The 19,335-nt window shown below is 41.0% G+C and overlaps 1 protein-coding gene across 3 annotated transcripts; it reads right to left on the reverse strand.

Moving 5' to 3' along the window:
• Positions 1–1,930: 1,930 nt before the first annotated feature.
• Positions 1,931–18,373, reverse strand: spice1 (spindle and centriole associated protein 1). 3 transcript variants are annotated; one of them, XM_072913431.1, is made up of 19 exons: positions 18,220–18,373; positions 16,271–16,369; positions 13,412–13,459; positions 9,109–9,255; positions 8,950–9,052; positions 8,798–8,883; positions 8,668–8,723; positions 8,505–8,608; positions 8,309–8,434; positions 7,977–8,239; positions 7,784–7,915; positions 7,644–7,719; positions 6,546–6,623; positions 6,162–6,475; positions 5,927–6,101; positions 5,804–5,870; positions 5,628–5,691; positions 2,341–2,382; positions 1,931–2,191 (listed from the first exon to the last, which is right to left on the reverse strand). In XM_072913431.1, the coding sequence occupies exons 2-18, from the start codon at positions 16,367–16,369 to the stop codon at positions 2,368–2,370; spliced, it is 1,953 nt and encodes a 650-aa protein (XP_072769532.1). In that variant the 5' UTR covers positions 18,220–18,373; the 3' UTR covers positions 1,931–2,191; positions 2,341–2,367. The 3 variants fall into 3 exon arrangements, with proteins under 3 accessions (XP_072769532.1, XP_061820799.2, XP_061820802.2); XM_061964815.2 differs by lacking the exons at positions 1,931–2,191; positions 2,341–2,382 and adding an exon at positions 3,770–3,883; XM_061964818.2 differs by lacking the exons at positions 1,931–2,191; positions 2,341–2,382; positions 9,109–9,255 and adding an exon at positions 3,770–3,883.
• Between the last annotated feature and the right edge of the window lie 962 nt (positions 18,374–19,335).

Consider the following 19,335-nt stretch of genomic DNA (forward strand, 5'->3'; position numbering starts at 1 on the left):
ATAATAACACATCGATGGTGGTAAAATAAATGTAATAATAAACACATTGATGGTGGTAAGATACATTTAATAACAATAAACACATTGATGGTGGTAAGATACATGTAATAATAAGGTGGTAATATAAATGTAATAATAAACAACTACTCTTGGATAGACTGACAGAGTTTGCCAATTTGCACTAACAGCCTCATTGGCCACCATCAAACATTCATTCATTCATACACCAATCATCCATTCATATTCAAACAACAAACATTCATTAGTTCGTACACCAATCATTCATATATTCATTGATATTCAAGGTGGCCTAAGTGTCTTGCCCAAGGACACAATGGCAGCAACTTGGATGGTGAAAGCTGGAGTCGTACTAGCAACCCTCAAACGCACATGTTTTTGTGAGCAATAGAAAACCATCTTGTCTCCCTCTAGTGGCAGCGATACAGCATGGCACTGACCATTTGGATATTTGTCTTATTACTTTCATATTCTCCAAGACAGTTGTATGAAATGGACTTCTTCTTTTCACTCTGGACATTTTCTTAAACATGACTCTTTCAAATGATCAATGTGTCAAATATGTGTCAAATATGTCACCAGTTTCAAGTGACTTTTCAACCTCCTTGACGGAAATCAGTCATGGAAACAACTCATGTGACTCCATTTTTGGACCAACTGATGAAGTCTTAGCACCGGTGTTATGGTCCTGCATCGTCATGTACATAAAAGACTTAAATAGCACCGGTGTTATGGTCCTGCATCGTCATGCACATAAAAGACTTAAATAGCACCGGTGTTATGGTCCTGCACCGTCATGTACATAAAAGACTTAAATAGCACCGGCGTTATGGTCCTGCATCGTCACGCACATAAAAGACTTAAATAGCACTGGCGTTATGGTCCTGCATCCTCATGTACATAAAAGACTTAAATAGCACCGACGTTATGGTCCTGTGTAGTCATGTACATAAAAGACTTAAATAGCACCGGCGTTATAGTCCTGCACCGTCATGTACATAAAAGACTTAAATAGCACTGACGTTATGGTCCTGCACCGTCATGTACATAAAAGACTTAAATAGCACTGACGTTATGGTCCTGCATCGTCATGTACATAAAAGACTTAAATAGCACTGACGTTATGGTCCTGCACTGTCATGTACATAAAAGACTTAAATAGCACTGACGTTATAGTCCTGCATCGTCATGTACATAAAAGACTTAAATAGCACTGACGTTATGGTCCTGCACTGTCATGTACATAAAAGACTTAAATAGCACTGACGTTATAGTCCTGCATCGTCATGTACATAAAAGACTTAAATAGCACCGACGTTATGGTCCTGTGTAGTCATGTACATAAAAGACTTAAATAGCACCGGCGTTATAGTCCTGCATCGTCATGTACATAAAAGACTTAAATAGCACTGACGTTATGGTCCTGCATCGTCATGTACATAAAAGACTTAAATAGCACCGGTGTTATGGTCCTGCATCGTCATGTACATAAAATACTTAAATAGCACCGGCGTTATGGTCCTGCACTGTCATGTACATAAAAGGCATTGAGAGGCACTGGGGTGGGGTTAATCCCCATTCACTCACACAATAAGCTCCGCCCACCTCCCTGTGGTGTGTTCACTACCACTCCTTCCATACCATATAGTCTTTGCCTTGTCTGTCCATCCTGCTTGTTGATATGGTGTGAGTCTTTATTTGAAGTGTCCATAACTGTGAGGTGCTAAAGGTTAACAGGGTCTACAAATGGTCATTATATTTTAGACCTTCCACCTCAGCCTGGAACCACCTGGAGGTATATTGTCTGCTCATCCTCAACTTCTTTGTATTTTTAGTCATTCATTTGATTTAAGACCTCAAATTGATACTTGCAGACTGTTGAATTGTGGTGGGCCACTTTTCATATTATTTGCATATCTCATGGTTTTCCCTTTCCCAAGTTGTGAGATGGGAGATGAATGGAATGTCCAGCGTGAAGGTGGCAGGATTGAAGCATGACATATAGAACCTCAATGTGTTCTTTCACATCACGCAGGCACGAGACCAATCAGGTTCTCTGACCTCTGACCCGGATAGGATAAAAGACATATTTGATTGTAAACTGACCCCTAGCAATGAAAGTCAGTGAGCTCATTTCTTGGATAGGGTTCAGGTTTTCTTGCTTTTTGACCTCCTGTGCACAAAAAGATAAAGGCCGATTGGGGAAGTGAACTACAAACTAACCTTTGAGAGGATTTCTAGAAAAAGGCGCTTGGGGGTGTTAATTCTTCTGTCTCAATTACAACAAATAGACATTTTCAGTTGATGAAAGTTGTGACTCACTCGTATTTGGTCCTGTCCTTCTTCAGGTCAGTCTCTGACATTCTGGGTCCAAACACAGTAGATGTACTGTATCAATATAGGTCTTGTCTCAAAGTAGATGTACTGTATCAATATAGGTCTTGTCTCAAAGTAGGTGTACTGTATCAATATAGGTCTTGTCTCAAAGTAGATGTACTGTATCAATATAGGTCTTGTCTCAAAGTAGGTGTACTGTATCAATATAGGTCTTGTCTCAAAGTAGGTGTACTGTATCAATATAGGTCTTGTCTCAAAGTAGGTGTACTGTATCAATATAGGTCTTGTCTCAAAGTAGATGTACTGTATCAATATTGGTCTTGTCTCAAAGTAGGTGTACTGTATCAATATAGGTCTTGTCTCAAAGTAGGTGTACTGTATCACTATAGGTCTTGTCTCAAAGTAGGTGTACTGTATCAATATAGGGCTTGTCTCAAAGTAGGTGTACTGTATCAATATAGGTCTTGTCTCAAAGTAGATGTACTGTATCAATATAGGTCTTGTCTCAAAGTAGGTGTACTGTATCAATATAGGGCTTGTCTCAAAGTAGGTGTACTGTATCAATATAGGTCTTGTCTCAAAGTAGGTGTACTGTATCAATATAGGTCTTGTCTCAAAGTAGGTGTACTGTATCAATATAGGTCTTGTCTCAAAGTAGGTGTACTGTATCAATATAGGTCTTGTCTCAAAGTAGATGTACTGTATCAATATTGGTCTTGTCTCAAAGTAGGTGTACTGTATCAATATAGGTCTTGTCTCAAAGTAGGTGTACTGTATCACTATAGGTCTTGTCTCAAAGTAGGTGTACTGTATCAATGTAGGTCTTGTCTCAAAGTAGGTGTACTGTATCAATATAGGTCTTGTCTCAAAGTAGGTGTACTGTATCAATATAGGTCTTGTCTCAAAGTAGGTGTACTGTATCAATATAGGTCTTGTCTCAAAGTAGGTGTACTGTATCAATATAGGTCTTGTCTCAAAGTAGGTGTACTGTATCAATATAGGTCTTGTCTCAAAGTAGGTGTACTGTATCAATATAGGTCTTGTCTCAAAGTAGGTGTACTGTATCAATGTAGGTCTTGTCAGCATTGAGAAGCACTTTTAGGTCAAGAAGTGAATTCTGCACAGCGACAAAAGCTTTCTGCAGGGAATTAACAGCCTGCTGAACAGGTGATCCAGAGCAATAAATAATTGTATCGTCAGCATAAAAATGCATATTAGCATCAGAGAAGTGATGTATAAGATAAATACAGATCCCTGAGGCACCCTTTTATGAACAGTGACAAATTCTGTCATTTTTTTAACGTGGTGTAACTGAGAGACTATAAATTCTGCAGATATACTGCTTGGCAATCGCTAGCAACTAAATCACATTCATCAAAGTCAAAAATCTTCAACCCCACTTTAAAAAATACAATTTCTTCAAAAAACATTTATTAAGGCCAATTAAAAGGAGCGATAAAAGAAACTTTTAGCATCGTACATGAGCAGACAGGGCAAACCAGCCCTCCTGGACTCTCCGCTTGTCTACCTGTTGTGGAGGAACAATGACATTTGTACAAAAGCCAAAAGCAGTCAAGTTGTCACGTTGTGTAAATGGTCAATAAAAAGAGAATACAACAAATAATTTTCAACTTATATTCAATTGAATAGACTGCAAAGACAAGATATTTCATGTTCACACTGAGAAACTTTCTTCTTTTTTGCAAATAATCATGAAGTGATAAAAAAGGCATTTTACTCAGTAAAGGTTTGGGAACTGAGGAGACACATTTTTGAAGTGGAATTCTTTCCCATTTTTGCTTGATGTACAGCTTAAGTTGTTCAACAGTCTCCCTTCTCATATTTTAGCCTTCACACATTTTCAATGTTTGGACTACAGGCAGGCCAGTCTAGTACCCGCACTCTTTTACTATGACTGTTGTAACACCTGGCTTGGCATTGTCTTGCTGAAATAAGCAGTGGCGTCCATGATAACGTTGCTTGGATGGCAACTTACAGTATGGGGACGGCGTGGCGCGGTTGGGAGAGACAACCAGCAACCTGAGGGTTCCTGGTTCAATCCCTACCTTCTACCAACCTCGTCACATCCGTTGTGTGCTTGAGCAAGACACTTCACGCTTGCTCCTGATGGGTCGTGATTAGGGCCTGCAGCTCCCGCCATCAGTGTGTGAATGGGTGAATGTGGAAATGGTGTCAAAGCGCTTTGAGTACCTTGAAGGTAGAAACGCACTATACAAGTATAACCCAGTTACCATTTACAATATGTTGCTCCAAAAGCTGTATGTACCTTTTAGCATTAATGGTGCCTTCACAGATGTGTAAGTTACCCATGTCTTGGCCACTAATACACCCCCATACCATCACACATGCTGCCCTTTACACTTTCACCCTAGAACAGTCCCCATGCTTTTTTTCCTCTTTGGTCCAGCTTCCAAAAACAATTTGAAATGTGGACTCGTCAGACCACAGAAGACTTTTCCACTTTGTATCAGTCCATCTTAGAAGAGCTCGGGACCCAGCGAAGCGTTTCTGGGTGTTGTTGATAAATGGCTGTGGTTTTGCATAGTAGAGTTTTAACTTGCACTTACAGATGTAGCGACCAACTGTAGTTACTGACAGTGGTTTTCTGAAGTGTTCCTGAGCCCATGTGGTGATATCCTTTACACACTGATGTGGCTTTTTGATGCAGTACCGCCTGAGGGATCCAAGGTGTGTACCGTAATATCATGGCTTACCTGCAGTGATTTCTCCACATTCTCTCTACCTTTTGATGATATTACGGAGCGTAGATGGTGAAATCCCTAAATTCCTTGCAATAGCTGCTTGAGAAATGTTGTTCTTAAACAATTAGCTCAGGCTTTTGTTGACAAAGTGGTGACCCTCGCCCCGTCCTTGTTTGTGAATGAGTGAGCATTTCATGGAAGCTGCTTTTATACCCAATCATGGCACCCACCTGTTCACCTGTGGGATGTTCCAAATAAGTCTTTGATGAGCATTCCTCAACTTTCTCACTCTTTTTTGCCACTTGTGCCAGCTTTTTTGAAACATGTAGCAGGCATCAAATTCCAAATGAGCTAATATTTGCAACAAATAAAGTTTACCAGTGTGAACATGAAATATCTTGTCTTTGCAGTTTATTCAATTGAATATAAGTTGAAAAGGATTTGCAAATCATTGTATTCTCTTTTTATTGACCATTTACACAACGTGACAACTTCACTGCTTTTGCCTTTCGTACATGCACCAACTTGAGTGTGTGTGTGTGTGTGTACCTGTGTGCTTCCATCCCTCTGTGCTTCCTCATAATGCTGAGAATACACTTCACAAGCAGATGGTCTGCAGCAGACATGAAATAACTTTGGTATACATAGTGATTTTAAAAATGTAATGTATGTTCTGCCCCCCCTTAAGGGTGGAGAATGATTGATATTGTGGGCCAGCAGCTTACCGTCTGTCAGCACCTGATAGTGACTCCTCAGCAGGCATCAGAAATGATTGGTCAGCACTTGCGTCACCTGTTCAGTGACAAGACAGTGAATTGTGAGCCACAGGTATTGAAACAAAGGCCTACCTGCTGGCTGTGGGCTGAAGGCCGATGAAGGGATACGGTAGTCAGACGGGGACACCTTAGTGGAGATATTCTGCTTCTGCTGCTCGATAAGCTCCAACAGTCGACCCCTGGCTGCTGCACTTTGCTTGTTGACCTCCAGGAGCCGCTGTTGCACACTGAGGGTGTTACTAGCCACCTATTAGAAAGAGAAGGACTTCTGTAGCTGAAGTTATGCAACTCCTTTTCACAGGCTTACCTGTTGATTGACGTGTTGAGTAGTGCTGGCTGACTCAGTTGTCCTATTGCTGACACTATGAGGTGTCACTCTGCTTGCACTGATGGAACTCAAAGTCCTCTGCTCTCCACTGCTGTCAAACAAGCCTCCAGCCCGAGCTTGGCTAAGCTGGGCTTTGATCACATCCTTAAGTCTGCAGAGTTTAGCAATCTCAGCCTCCATGGCTTCCAGGGACAGGAGAGGGTCAGAGGGTAGTGACAACGAAGAAGGAAGGCTTGAGCTTTGAGCACTGAGCTTGTCGTTGGCGTCTTGATGCGATGGCCCAGGATGAGTATCTGTGCAAGTAAAGTACCATGAGCACAAGGTGGGTGGTCACAGGTGGAATCCTAAAGGTAATCATGGTACCAGGAAGTGGACACCAGGAGTCGCGGTGGCCAACAGGAGAAAGAGAGATGAGTGGTGGATCACCAACAGGCTGCTGAACTGTTCAGAAAGGCGTCAAAATCATCATTCATTCCCATGAAAGCAAGGTAATAATAGCATCCTTAAATGAATCTACCGTATTTTCCGCACTATAAGGCGCACCTAAAAACCACAAATTTTCTCAAAAGCTGACAGTGCGCCTTATAACCCGGTGCGCTTTATATATGGATAAATATTAAGATTCATTTTCATAAAGTTTCGGTCTCGCAACTTCGGTAAACAGCCGCCATCTTTTTTCCCGGTAGAACAGGAAGCGCTTCTTCTTCTACGCAAGCAACCGCCAAGGTAAGCACCCGCCCCCATAGAACAGGAAGCGCTTTTTCTTCTACTGTAAGCAACCACCCGCCCGCGTAGAAGAAGAAAAAGCGCGCGGATATTACCGTACGTTTCATTTCCTTTGTGTGTTTACATCTGTAAAGACCACAAAATGGCTCCTACAGGGATCCGGTTCATGAAAAGACGCAATCTCTCCATCCGCACACGGATTACTATTTCACAGCAACTGATATTCCTGTGAACCGCACTGTGGATACAACGGGAGCACGTACGGTGAATATTCGCACCACAGGGAATGAGAAGTCATCCTTCACTGTGGTTCTAGCTTGCCATGCTAATGGCCAGAAACTTCCACCCATGGTGATATTCAAAAGGAAGACCTTGCCAAAAGAGACCTTTCCAGCCGGCGTCATCATAAAAGCTAACTCGAAGGGATGGATGAAGAAAAGATGAGCGAGTGGTTAAGGTAAGTTTAAGTTTACGCGAAGAGGCCGGGTGGCTTTTTTCACGCAGCTCCGTCCATGTTGATATACGACTCCATGCGCGCCCACATCACGCTGGTTTTAATATATTATTAAAGTTTGACTGACCTATCTGACTGTTTTTTTGACATTCCTTTAGCGCAGTTAGATGCGGCTTATAGGTGGACAAAGTTTTGAAATATGCCGTTCATTGAAGGCGCAGCTTATAACCTAGGGCGCCTTATGGTGCGGAAAATACGGTAATATAAAACAATGTATGAACCTGTAGCTATGACATCAGAACATTGAGACGTTGACACCACAGACTCCAACTTTCTCTCCAGCTCTGTTGTCCGTTGCTGCAGAGAAAAAAGGACAGGTGAGCAGAGTGGTTCATGTGCTTGATGTTGTAGGTAAAAACACCTGCAGGGAGGTGGCCTCTTCTCGCAGAGTCATGCTCTCAGCAGACAGAGCATCAATCAGGCCTCGCTGCTCTCTCAGCTTCTCCTCCAGGCGGCGTCTTTCCTCAACCGCACTCTCAGATTCATCTTGGTGCTGACAAACATTGTTAACCTCCCCAAAAGGTTCCCTGTATTGTGGGTTAAGTGAAGCAGACCTTTTTGAGGATGTGAACCAGGCGCCCCAGAGTGGAGACCAAAGCCACGGAGAAGCCAGTGAAGCCATGTGTTGTCTGCTGACTCTGATTCCATGCCGGTCCCGCGTCTGGACTCAGACGATCCAAGTCCACCTCCACTTGGCCTAACAAGGTCTGCAGCAGGCCCAGACTGGACTGCTCCCCGCTGAGAGAGGCAACAGAGGAGCCGTTCAGCTCGACGGTCTTGCAAACACGCTTCCTGGTCCTGGCGGTGCAACAGCTGCCTGGAGAACAACACAGGCGTAAAGATGAGAAATTGCCTTTTAAAATGTGTTGTTTTTTTTAAAGCTTACCTGCTTGCCTAGGAGACAACTCAGGGTTGAGGACTTGGGAGACAAGAAAAGAAGGCTCCCCCATGGCTTCTTGTGACTGGTTCTGTTGAGATCTTAAACGCTGAACTGCCAGTGTGGCATTGAGAGCTGAAACAAGGTGCCGTGAGTTTGCAAGATCACTTGAATGAATCCAGCCTACACATCCAAAGAAATCAACCTGTTTGTGCTGGTGCGCTGGCTGACATGCACGGACTTCCAGGGCTACTGAATCTCTGGCGACAGACCTTTTGGCGCTGCACCTTATTCTTTGCCTTCATTTTCCTGCAAAAAAAGTCAAGTAATGATGCATGCCATTAATTATTCAGTTGAGACAGGAGTACCTTTGGATTAGTGTGGCCGAAGAGGTATCATCATTGTCCTCTTGCTCACTAAGAGCCTGGAAGAAAACACACATTTGTCAATCCAAACCCAGCATTGGGTAAAGACAGTTTCTTTGAGTAAAGACAACACCTGCTGCTCCACCATAGACTCGCCAAAGAGTGACAAGCGAGTTGGAGGAGAGTCGGAGTTTGGAACCATGGTCACACATGCATGCCCTGCACAATTGTACAGTTAGAGACTCACAACAACCTTCAGGTTGAAGAATGTGTTGATGGTGCTACCAGTCTGCCTGCGTGGAGCATCTCCAAACAGGTTTTGGACCAAAGCCATAGCTCTGTCGGAGCGGGCCAGCACATCTTGGAGCAGCAGCTTGTCAGAAAAGACCTGCCGTAGAAGATTGACAATTGAATGATTCACCTTGTGGGTGATGTTCTCCTTACCTCTCTTAGGATTGTGAGACTGCTTTGGTCTAGAGGAGCTGGACTAGAGCCAGCCTGCTTAACAAGACGGCCTTGAAGAGCCTTCTCTCTCAGCTCCCATTGGGCGGCAGCCTTGTTGTGGGACTTGCGGAGCTCGTGACGATGATTCTAAGGTGAGGCCTTGAGTTGACTTTGTGTTTGTTTGGAACATGCATGCATACACCGTAATACATCACACATGCATGCATACAACATGATACATCACACATGCATGCATACAACATGATACATCACACATGCATGCATACAACATGATACATCACACATGCATGCATACAACATGATACATCACACATGCATGCATACACCGTGATACATCACACATGCATGCATACAACATGATACATCACACATGCATGCATACAACATGATACATCACACATGCATGCATACAACATGATACATCACACATGCATGCATACACCGTGATACATCACACATGCATGCATACAACATGATACATCACACATGCATGCATACAACATGATACATCACACATGCATGCATACAACATGATACATCACACATGCATGCATACAACATGATACATCACACATGCATGCATACAACATGATACATCACACATGCATGCATACAACATGATACATCACACATGCATGCATAAAACATGATATATCACAATTTCCAGTTTCTCTATTCAACATGTTTGAAAAGGAGTAGGAAGAAGCAGAGCTTATTTAGATAGTACTTCATTGATTCCTTCAGGAAATGTTTAATTAATCCTACCCTTTTTCCTTTACGTAGCAGTTGCTAACACTTTTGTTCACTTCCTGTTCTCAATGTATTCACAATATACTCCATAAGTAATAACATTAAAAATAAATAAATAATAATGAGTGAAGTAAGTTATATTCCATATGGTGAGATAAATAAGATTATGTAGAAAATGAATGGATGGATGAAATAAATTGAGAATGTTTATCATGGTTCTTCTTCTTTGTACTTTGTAAACACATTAAGTTTGAAGAGTTTCTTGAAGTGGATCATATTAGTACATTGTTTATTAATCCATTCCATCATTTAATTCCACATACTGATATACTGAATGTCTTAAGTGTTGTACGTGCGTACAAATGTTTTAAATTACATTTTTCTCTAAGATGTAATTTTTCCTCTTTTGTTGAGAAGAATTGTTGTACCTTCTTGGCTAGCAGATTATAGTTCACATCATTTTAGATGTTTGCAAATTCACTTTGTTGTGGAATTTCAGTATTTTCTATTCAATGAATAAAATGTTTGAATGTTGTCTATATCCAACAATATGTATCATTATTACTGATCTTTTTTGTAACACAGTTGATGAATGAAGTGTACTTTTGTCGTTATTTCATCACATTTCTGCACAATAAGTCAGATATGTAACACTAGTGAGAAGTAGAGAATATGAAGTAATGTATACAACACAGTTAGTCAATAAATGTACTTTAGTCAAAATGTCATCATATTTCTGCACAATAAGTCAGATATGTAACACTAGTGAGCAGTAGAGAATATGATGTGATTTATATAACACAGTTAGTGAATAAGTGTACTTTAGTCAATATGTCATCATATTTCTGCACAATAAGTCAGATATGTAACACTAGTGAGCAGTAGAGAATATGATGTGATTTTTGGTCCACAACATGTTTTGCTTTATTCATTATTGACGTGTTTCTTGCTACTTTATGTTGTACATTTTTTATATGAAATTTCCAGTTCATTTTATCATCAGTCATTATACGTAGAAATGTGGTTTCTGAGAAACAACACACAAGGTGTTTATTAAGCGTGGCCAAACGCAGAGAAATGAGTGGAAGCCAAACAGCAACAAAACCAAGGCTATGCAGACCTGAGGGACATCCATCTTTAAAGGGGAACTGCACTCAGGGGGAGGGACCGTGGTTATGGGTAAGGCTGAAACGACGCGTCGACGTCATCGGTTACGTAAATACGTCGACGCCGTTTTTGTGCATCGGCGCGTCGCATATTTACGTCACACTACTGTCATGGCGGAGCGCAAAGCAGACGATGCGAGCGAGGGGAAAAAAGCACGCCAAAAGTCGTCAAAAGTGTCGGAGTATTTCAATAAACGGCTTAATAATTTTGTTGTATGCACACTGTGTCGAGCGGAAATGGCCTATCATAGCAGCACAACGGCTATGAACGAACATTTGAAAAGAAAACCCCCGACAGCGTTCTTGCCATCACCATCAACAAGTCAATCGTCCGCGTGCGTATACGTTGTCATCATTACACAAAAACATGAATGTGTCATTTGTATCTGCGTTGTAAATTCATAAACTAAAGCACCGTTTGCTCTGAGAGGCGCGTTTGGCGTGCCTGTTCAGTGTTTACAAAGACGCGCTCCTCTTTAACGCTGTGGAGAGGCGGCGGCGGCGAGCGAACGGCGAGGCGGGACGAGAGAGACAGGGGACGACGAGCGAGCGAGGAAGAGGAGCTGAAAAGCGAGGAAAGAAAGAGAAAAGAGTTGGAAGAGAAAAGACTTTGTGTAAAATTAAAAGATTGTAAACCTGGCAAAGCCGTCTGGCGTTCAGTCTGTCAGTCCTGAAAGAACCCCACGGCACAAGACGTGTCACAAACGCTAACGTTAATTAGTTGTGCAAATACCTTTTACAACATTAACAGTTACATATACTATGTACAAACCAACAATTAACTTTCACTTTAATCATACTATCATTGTTGTGTTATTAAGCAAAATAAGCAATACTTTTACTTTTGTTGAAATGTTTACACTGTACACTTTTTTGTATTGGATGTTTAGCTTTATTTTTGCACATTTTAGCAAATAAGCAATACTTTTACTTTTGTTGAAATGTTTACACTTGTTACAGAATATTTCCGTTTTGCACTTTTTTGTATTGGATGTTTATCTTTATTTTTGCACATTTTAAAGCAAAATAAGCAATACTTTTACTTTTGAAATGCTTATACTATTCCAGAATATTAAGATTTGCACTGGATGTTTACTTTTATATTTGCACATTAAAAAGCAAATAAGCTACTTTTAATTTTGTTAAATGTTAAAAGTTTTAAATGTTTACATTGTTACAGAATATTTTGTCATGTTGTTGTCAATGTTGACTGAGTGGCCATACTTTTTTTTTTGTAAATAAAAGCCATGCCTTTTGAAAAAACTGGCCTCCATTTATTTTTTCCTCTTCATTTTAAATAAAAAAAATAATCGGTAAAAGGAAAAATAATCTATAGATTAATCGAAAAAATAATCTATATATTAACCGATTAATCGAAAAAATAATCTATAGATTAATCGATAGAAAAATAATCGTTAGCTGCAGCCCTAGTTATGGGCATGTAGTAACATGTACTTTTGCCATATTTTCAATTGCTGCTTATTGTACACTTTAATACAAGCTGCACTTTGTTGAGTATGTTCAAGTTTTTGGAGACTTCTCCAATCCTCTGAATATTTGCAGACATAGCAGATGGCTGTGGGTATATCAAGGATATATTAAAGCATCTTGGTCCCGTCATCACAACAACCAGTTTAGGCAGTGCTGTTTTCAGTAATCAAAGTATTTTGTCGGTGACAGGTAGCCAAATTTTCTGTAACTCACGAGTCAATAGTGCTATATACAGTATATGCATTCATACAATGTATTACTTTGATTTGTTTTCACGTATAAAGCCCTCAATTATAAGGTGTGGTGGCTTTAAATTTGGTGTGGTGACACGCCACTATCAATTACATGCATGGGAAAATATCTTAGTGGCAGTTGCTATTGTTGAATGAAATAGAAAACGCTATGCTCCAAAACTAATGTGCTTAAAATGAGAAATATACATCAATATAACGTTATTATGAATGTAACTTCATTACATATATACTTATGACATGTATACAAAACATTGATGGATGTTTTTAGCTACATAGTAAGCTACCTCTAGCTTGTGTTTATTTATTATTTAGAATGCATAAAAAATACATGTTCTTTGTTAACGATAGGCAAAATTCCAAAAGAGTGCAGTTCCCCTTTAAAGACTGAAGACATAATATTTTAGAATATTTCTCTGTATTGTTTTGTCTTTTTGGCATTTGCAACATTTTCTTTTGGAAGGTGTTTTTGATCTTGCACAATTTATGTGATTGCAATTGTTTCAAGCATTTTCTGTTTATTTGAACTGATGTGTTATTGGATCATTTGTCATTCAAGCTTTGGACGTTGTTGTGCGTTTGGCGCGTCACATATACTTGACCATTAGGAGTTGAACAACTTACCAGCTCTGCAGGCGAGAGCTTGTGCACGGACAAGTCATTTACAGTGCTCTGAAAGCAAAAACATTCCTGAGTTTACAATAGCTTGACATGCACCACAAATGAGTGCAGAGCATATGAAATAGAAACAATGCTAATGGATGAAAGCAGTGTTTAGCCATTGTTGGGTCCTGAGCGCCCCCTAGAGGGCCGCCAAAAAAATCCTGATTCTCACCTGTGGTCCTCGGAACCGCAGTAGTGCTAGGTTACAAATAAACTTTCCCACCACTTGTGACAGTAATAACAATATCGAACAAACGGAAGAAGTCCGGAGCTAAAGTCATTAACTACGTTTACACCCCGGGCCAAAGTGTTTTCAAACAGGATTTGTTTTCAACTGCCTGTTTACATGCAAGTAAAATGTGATCTTTAGCAGACTCCAGTATAAACACGCACAGGCCCCAGTGTGGCCCCAGTGTGGCCCCAGTGTGGCCCCAGTGTGGCCTCGACGCCACTTGCAGGGGCAGTTCAATTCAATGAAAACAAAGAAGTTAACTGGATTCCATAAATGAAAAAGGAAGTCACTACGATTACCGTACTACAAAATAAGATACACGTCCCCACACCTTAAAAATGTGTGTTTAAGTGAAAATAAATATAATGTATGAATTGATATATTAAGTGTAATATATTTGGAAGGGTTGTAATCTTTTCATGGCTGTTAAGTAGAGGAGACATCAGCATGGATCTATGTTAGCTTTATTCTTCAACTCACTTACGTAAACAACTTTTGCAATGTATGTAACATGTAAAATACGCCACAGCGCCAATTCCGGTCCCTCAACAATCGCTATTTTTTCTGCATCCGAATATATATTCATACATTAAATATAACCTATTATTTGTGCACTACTGACAAGTGATGCGCCGGACATTTGGCCGCCAAAACCAGATGTTGCGCTGCCAACTGCATCTTTCCAGCACACACGAATGACGTAGCTCACCCACAGATGCCATCAAAGTTGCATTCAGGTCGCATTGCGTTTAGACCATACTTGCCAACCTTGAGACCTCCGATTTCGGGAGGGGGGTGGGGGTGGGCGTGGTCAGGGTGGGACGGGGGCGTGGCTAAAAGGGGAGGATTATATTTACAGCTAGAATTCACCAAGTCAAGTATTTCATAGATTATATATATATATATATATATATATATATATATATATATATATATATATATATATAAGAAATACTTGACGTTCAGTGAATTCTAGCTATATATATATATATATATATATATATATATATATATATATATATATATATATTTATTTTATTATATATCCATCCATCCATCCATTTTCTACCGCTTATTCCCTTTGGGGTCGCAGGGGGCGCTGGAGCCTATCTCAGCTACAATCGGGCGGAAGGCGGGGTACACCCTGGACAAGTCGCCACCTCATCGCAGGGCCAACACAGATAGACAGACAACATTCACACTCACATCCACACACTAGGGCCAATTTAGTGTTTATTATATATATATATATATATATATATAAAATAAATACTTAAATTTCAGTGTTCATTTATTTACACATATACACACACATAACACTCATCTACTCATTGTTGAGTTAAGGGTTGAATTGTCCATCCTTGTTCTATTCTCTGTCACTATTTTTTTAACCATGCTGAACACCTCTGATGATGCATTCTGTGTGGCACGCACAAAAGTGCTTTCATCAAATGCACTAGATGGCAGTATTGTCCTGTTTAAGAGTGTCACAACATTGCTGTTTACGGCAGACGAACTGCTTTACGGTATACAAAAACGTGACTGCTGTTGTTGTGTGTTGTTGCCGCGCTGGGAGGACGATAATGAAACTGCCTAACAATAAACCCACATAAGAAACCAAGAACTCGCCCTCCATCATTCTACAGTTATAACGTTATTGGGCAGGTATGCTGTTTATGTTGTGGGTTAGCGGACTCAGGTCCTCATGGACCTGAGTCCGCCTGAATTTCGGGAGAAAATTTGTCCCGGGAGGTTTTCGGGAGAGGCGCTGAATTTCGGGAGTCTCCCGGAAAATCCGGGAGGGTTGGCAAGTATGGTTTAGACTGAAGTCACATTTGAAAAGATCCGATTCAGACTACCTCCTGATGTGGCTTGAATCAGATGCAAAAAGATCACATTTGGAGTGTTCAGACTGGTAAAAAATATCTCATCTGTGTCATTTGGTGTGTGGTGTAAACGGGGCCATAGAGAAATATTTTAAGAGCAAAAATTATGACTACAGTGGTTAAGCTGTATTTTCCTATGCACCTTAATTGTACTGATAGTTTATTCAAGAAACATATTATTATAAATCTAATTAGAATGTAGTTCAACACTGCATAATTGTATGTACATCTGTTTAAATGAGTCCCTTCTTTTGCAGTATATTTGAGGAGTACTTATTTCATAATCAGCCTGACCTAAGCGTTGATGATAATATTTTTATTAACAACTGCTTTTATATCATTTGACAGACAGAATTATTGAACATGATTCCAATCAACAGCAAGATTACTATTTCAGTGTTAATATTTAGGTGGCTCCGGGCTCCTCTATAGTGGAAAAGTTGGGCCCCGAGGTCAAAATGGTTAACAACCCCTGGATTAAAGCTTTACAGAAAAAAATACTTTTGAAATTGATGTTTGCTGTTTTATTGTGGTGACATTGTGGCATATTTCTTTTCAATGATGTATGTATGTATGTGTGTAATGTTATGTGCAACACTGTTACCTATAGTTGTGTCTATTGAGGCATTAAGTTGTTGAGTCCAAGACAAAAGTCCCAAATAAAGTAAATTATATTGTAGTAGCAACTTTTGATCAACTCACCAGCCACTCTCTTTTGGGAGGGTTTGACTTCTTGGAGCGAACAACAGCCTTTTTCACTTTGTTTTGTTGCGGTCGACCGCCTCCTCTCACCAGCGACATCTGCAAGAAAGCCTTTTTAAACAACTCATTTGCACCCTGGAAGGCAAATTTTTGTGCTTAGTTAGCAACTAGCGTCTTGTTTTAGTGCTTAGTAGAGATGCGCGGATAGGCAATTATTTCATCCGCAACCGCATCAGAAAGTCGTCAACCATCCGCCATCCAACCGATGTAACATTTGATCAGAACCGCATCCGCCCGCACCCGCCCGTTGTTATATATCTAATATAGATGATGCAAGGCATTAGTGAGGTTATAAAGCTTTTGCCTGTTAAAGAAAGGAGACTGATCCAATGCAGCACAGACATTCGCTTGCCACGCTGTCACGACCCAGACGCACACCAGTGCGCAATCATATGGGAGCCGCGCTGAGCGCACCTCCAAGCGCGTCTCGCTGCCGGCGACGGCCGGGTATGTGCCCGACGCTCCAGCGCCATCCATTTTCAGGGCTAGTTGATTCGGCAGGTGGGTTGTTACACACTCCTTAGCGGGTTCCGACTTCCATGGCCACCGTCCTGCTATCAACCAGGGTGAGCCCCACCCCTTTCGTGAGCGCACTGCGCGCGGAGTGACCCCTGTTACGCGCCCCCGGCAACAGGGGAGGCGGGCAGGTAAGCTGCGCGGGCGGAGCGCGCGGAGTGACCCCTGTTACGAGCCCCCGGCCACGGGGGTGGCGGGCAGGTAAGCTGCTTACCTGCTGCGCGTGACGCCGGCCGCGGCGAAGGCGGACGAGGCGGGGTGTCAGTGCGGTGGTGACCCTGGACGTGCGTCGGGCCCTTCTCGCGGATCGCCTCAGCTACGGCTCCCGGTGGGGCCCTCTCGGGGGAAGGGGCCTCGGTCCCGGACCCCGGCGAGGCGTCGGGGGCCTTCTCCGCTCCGTAAAAGTGTCCATCTCTTCTTTTTTTTTTCTTCTGTTGTGGCATATGCTGCAGGTGCCTGCTCGTTTTTCGTATGTGGGTAACAACATTTAACTATGTATATATATTTACCAATTGGTTTAACTGCCACCCGCCTGAATCTATTTAAAATCTAATTTTTTTTTATTTCAACCGCCCGACCCGACCCGACCCGCGGATAAAATCTAATTTTTTTTAATTTCATCCGCCCGATCCGCGGATAATCCGCGGTTGTGCCCGCAAACCGCGCATCTCTAGTGCTTAGTTAGCAACTAGCGTCTTGTTTTAGTGCTTAGTTGGCAACTAGCGTCTTCTTTTAGTGCTTAGTTAGCAACTAGCGTCTTGTTTTAGTGCTTAGTTAGCAACTAGCGTCTTGTTTTAGTGCTTAGTTGGCAACTAGCGTCTTGTTTTAGTGCTTAGTTAGCAACTAGCGTCTTGTTTTAGTGCTTAGTTGGCAACTAGCGTCTTGTTTTAGTGCTTAGTTGGCAACTAGCGTCTTGTTTTAGTGCTTAGTTAGCAACTAGCGTCTTATTTTAGTGCTTAGTTAGCAACTAGCGTCTTGTTTTAGTGCTTAGTTGGCAACTAGCGTCTTGTTTTAGTGCTTAGTTAGCAACTAGCGTCTTATTTTAGTGCTTAGTTAGCAACTAGCGTCTTGTTTTAGTGCTTAGTTATCAACTAGCGTCTTGTTTTAGTGCTTAGTTAGCAACTAGCGTCTTGTTTTAGTGCTTAGTTAGCAACTAGCGTCTTGTTTTAGTGCTTAGTTAGCAACTAGCGTCTTGTTTTAGTACTTAGTTAGCGACTAACGTCTTGTTTTAGTGCTTAGTTAGCAACTAGCGTCTTGTTTTAGTGCTTAGTTAGCAACTAGCGTTTTTGTTTGCTTACTTTCACGACAAACTAGCAAACCTTTGAGGTTCGCGCTCACTTTTAGAAGACGCCGTTGTTCACAAACAAACTCACCTTCTTCCTATTGCTGTGTGAATGCTTCAAAATGTCGACGAGAGCCCAAACACACGACGAGATACTGTAGATACTAGATACTAGATACTTTAGATATTAGATACTGTAGATACTAGATACTTTAGATAATAGATACTTTAGATATTAGATAGCAGATTCTGTCCAAGTCTGTGTGACACTTTTCAAATATTTCGCGCCACTTCCGGCGCCTCTTACCAACTGCATCATGGGAAATGTAGTCCATTAAACGTGTAAGACACTACGTTTGCTGCGTATTATTATAAACAAATATATATCCATAACTCAGATAGCTTGAAAATATGAATTTAGTTTCGTTAAACGTGTAAACCTGACAGCGTATAAGGTGTTTTTGGTAGTTTGTTGTGTGATTTCCGGTTGTATGAGCATGATGGGAAACGAAGTCACCCGGAAGTGTCCTGGCTTCCTTTTTTTTTTTAATTATTATTATTGAACAACAAACATAGATTTATAATGCACACAAAAGTCAAGGCACTTTCAATATCAGCGAAACATGTCAAGGTAAGAAAACAAAAGCAAATACAGATAGAGTATTAAATATTGATAAATAATGATAATTAAAAAAAAGGGCTTCTTAAATCACTTTAAATGTTTTTAACAAAGATATCAATTTAAGGGCTTTTGTACTCTCATTCATTCTCCACGATTTGGTTGATAATTGTAAAGCATTAAGCCAATTAGAAAATGTAGGTCTTACTTTCATAAATGGACATTTATGTAGAAACAATTTTGCCTGGAGCACAGTAATGTTGACCAGGCCCGGCCCTAATCAATCTGGCGCCCTAGGCAAGATTTTAGGTGGCGCCCCCCCCACATCGGCAGTGAAGTGTATATACTCACAAGAACCCGAATAGCTTTGTCTTTGACCTTTTTTTTAACTTACAACTATACCTAATATATAAAGGGGTGGAAAAGTGACGATTACCTGCAGGGCAAACATTAGCTAACCAGAAGGCAATAACAATGTAAACAAAAAACACCTGCTTAAAAGATCTAATACAAACATTTATATGCACGTACAACACTTAGAACTTTTAGCATATCAGTATGTGGAATTAAATGATGGAATGGATTAAG

This window comes from Nerophis lumbriciformis, linkage group LG07 (genome assembly GCF_033978685.3).
Source record: "Nerophis lumbriciformis linkage group LG07, RoL_Nlum_v2.1, whole genome shotgun sequence".
Taxonomy (NCBI): Eukaryota; Metazoa; Chordata; class Actinopteri; order Syngnathiformes; family Syngnathidae; genus Nerophis; species Nerophis lumbriciformis.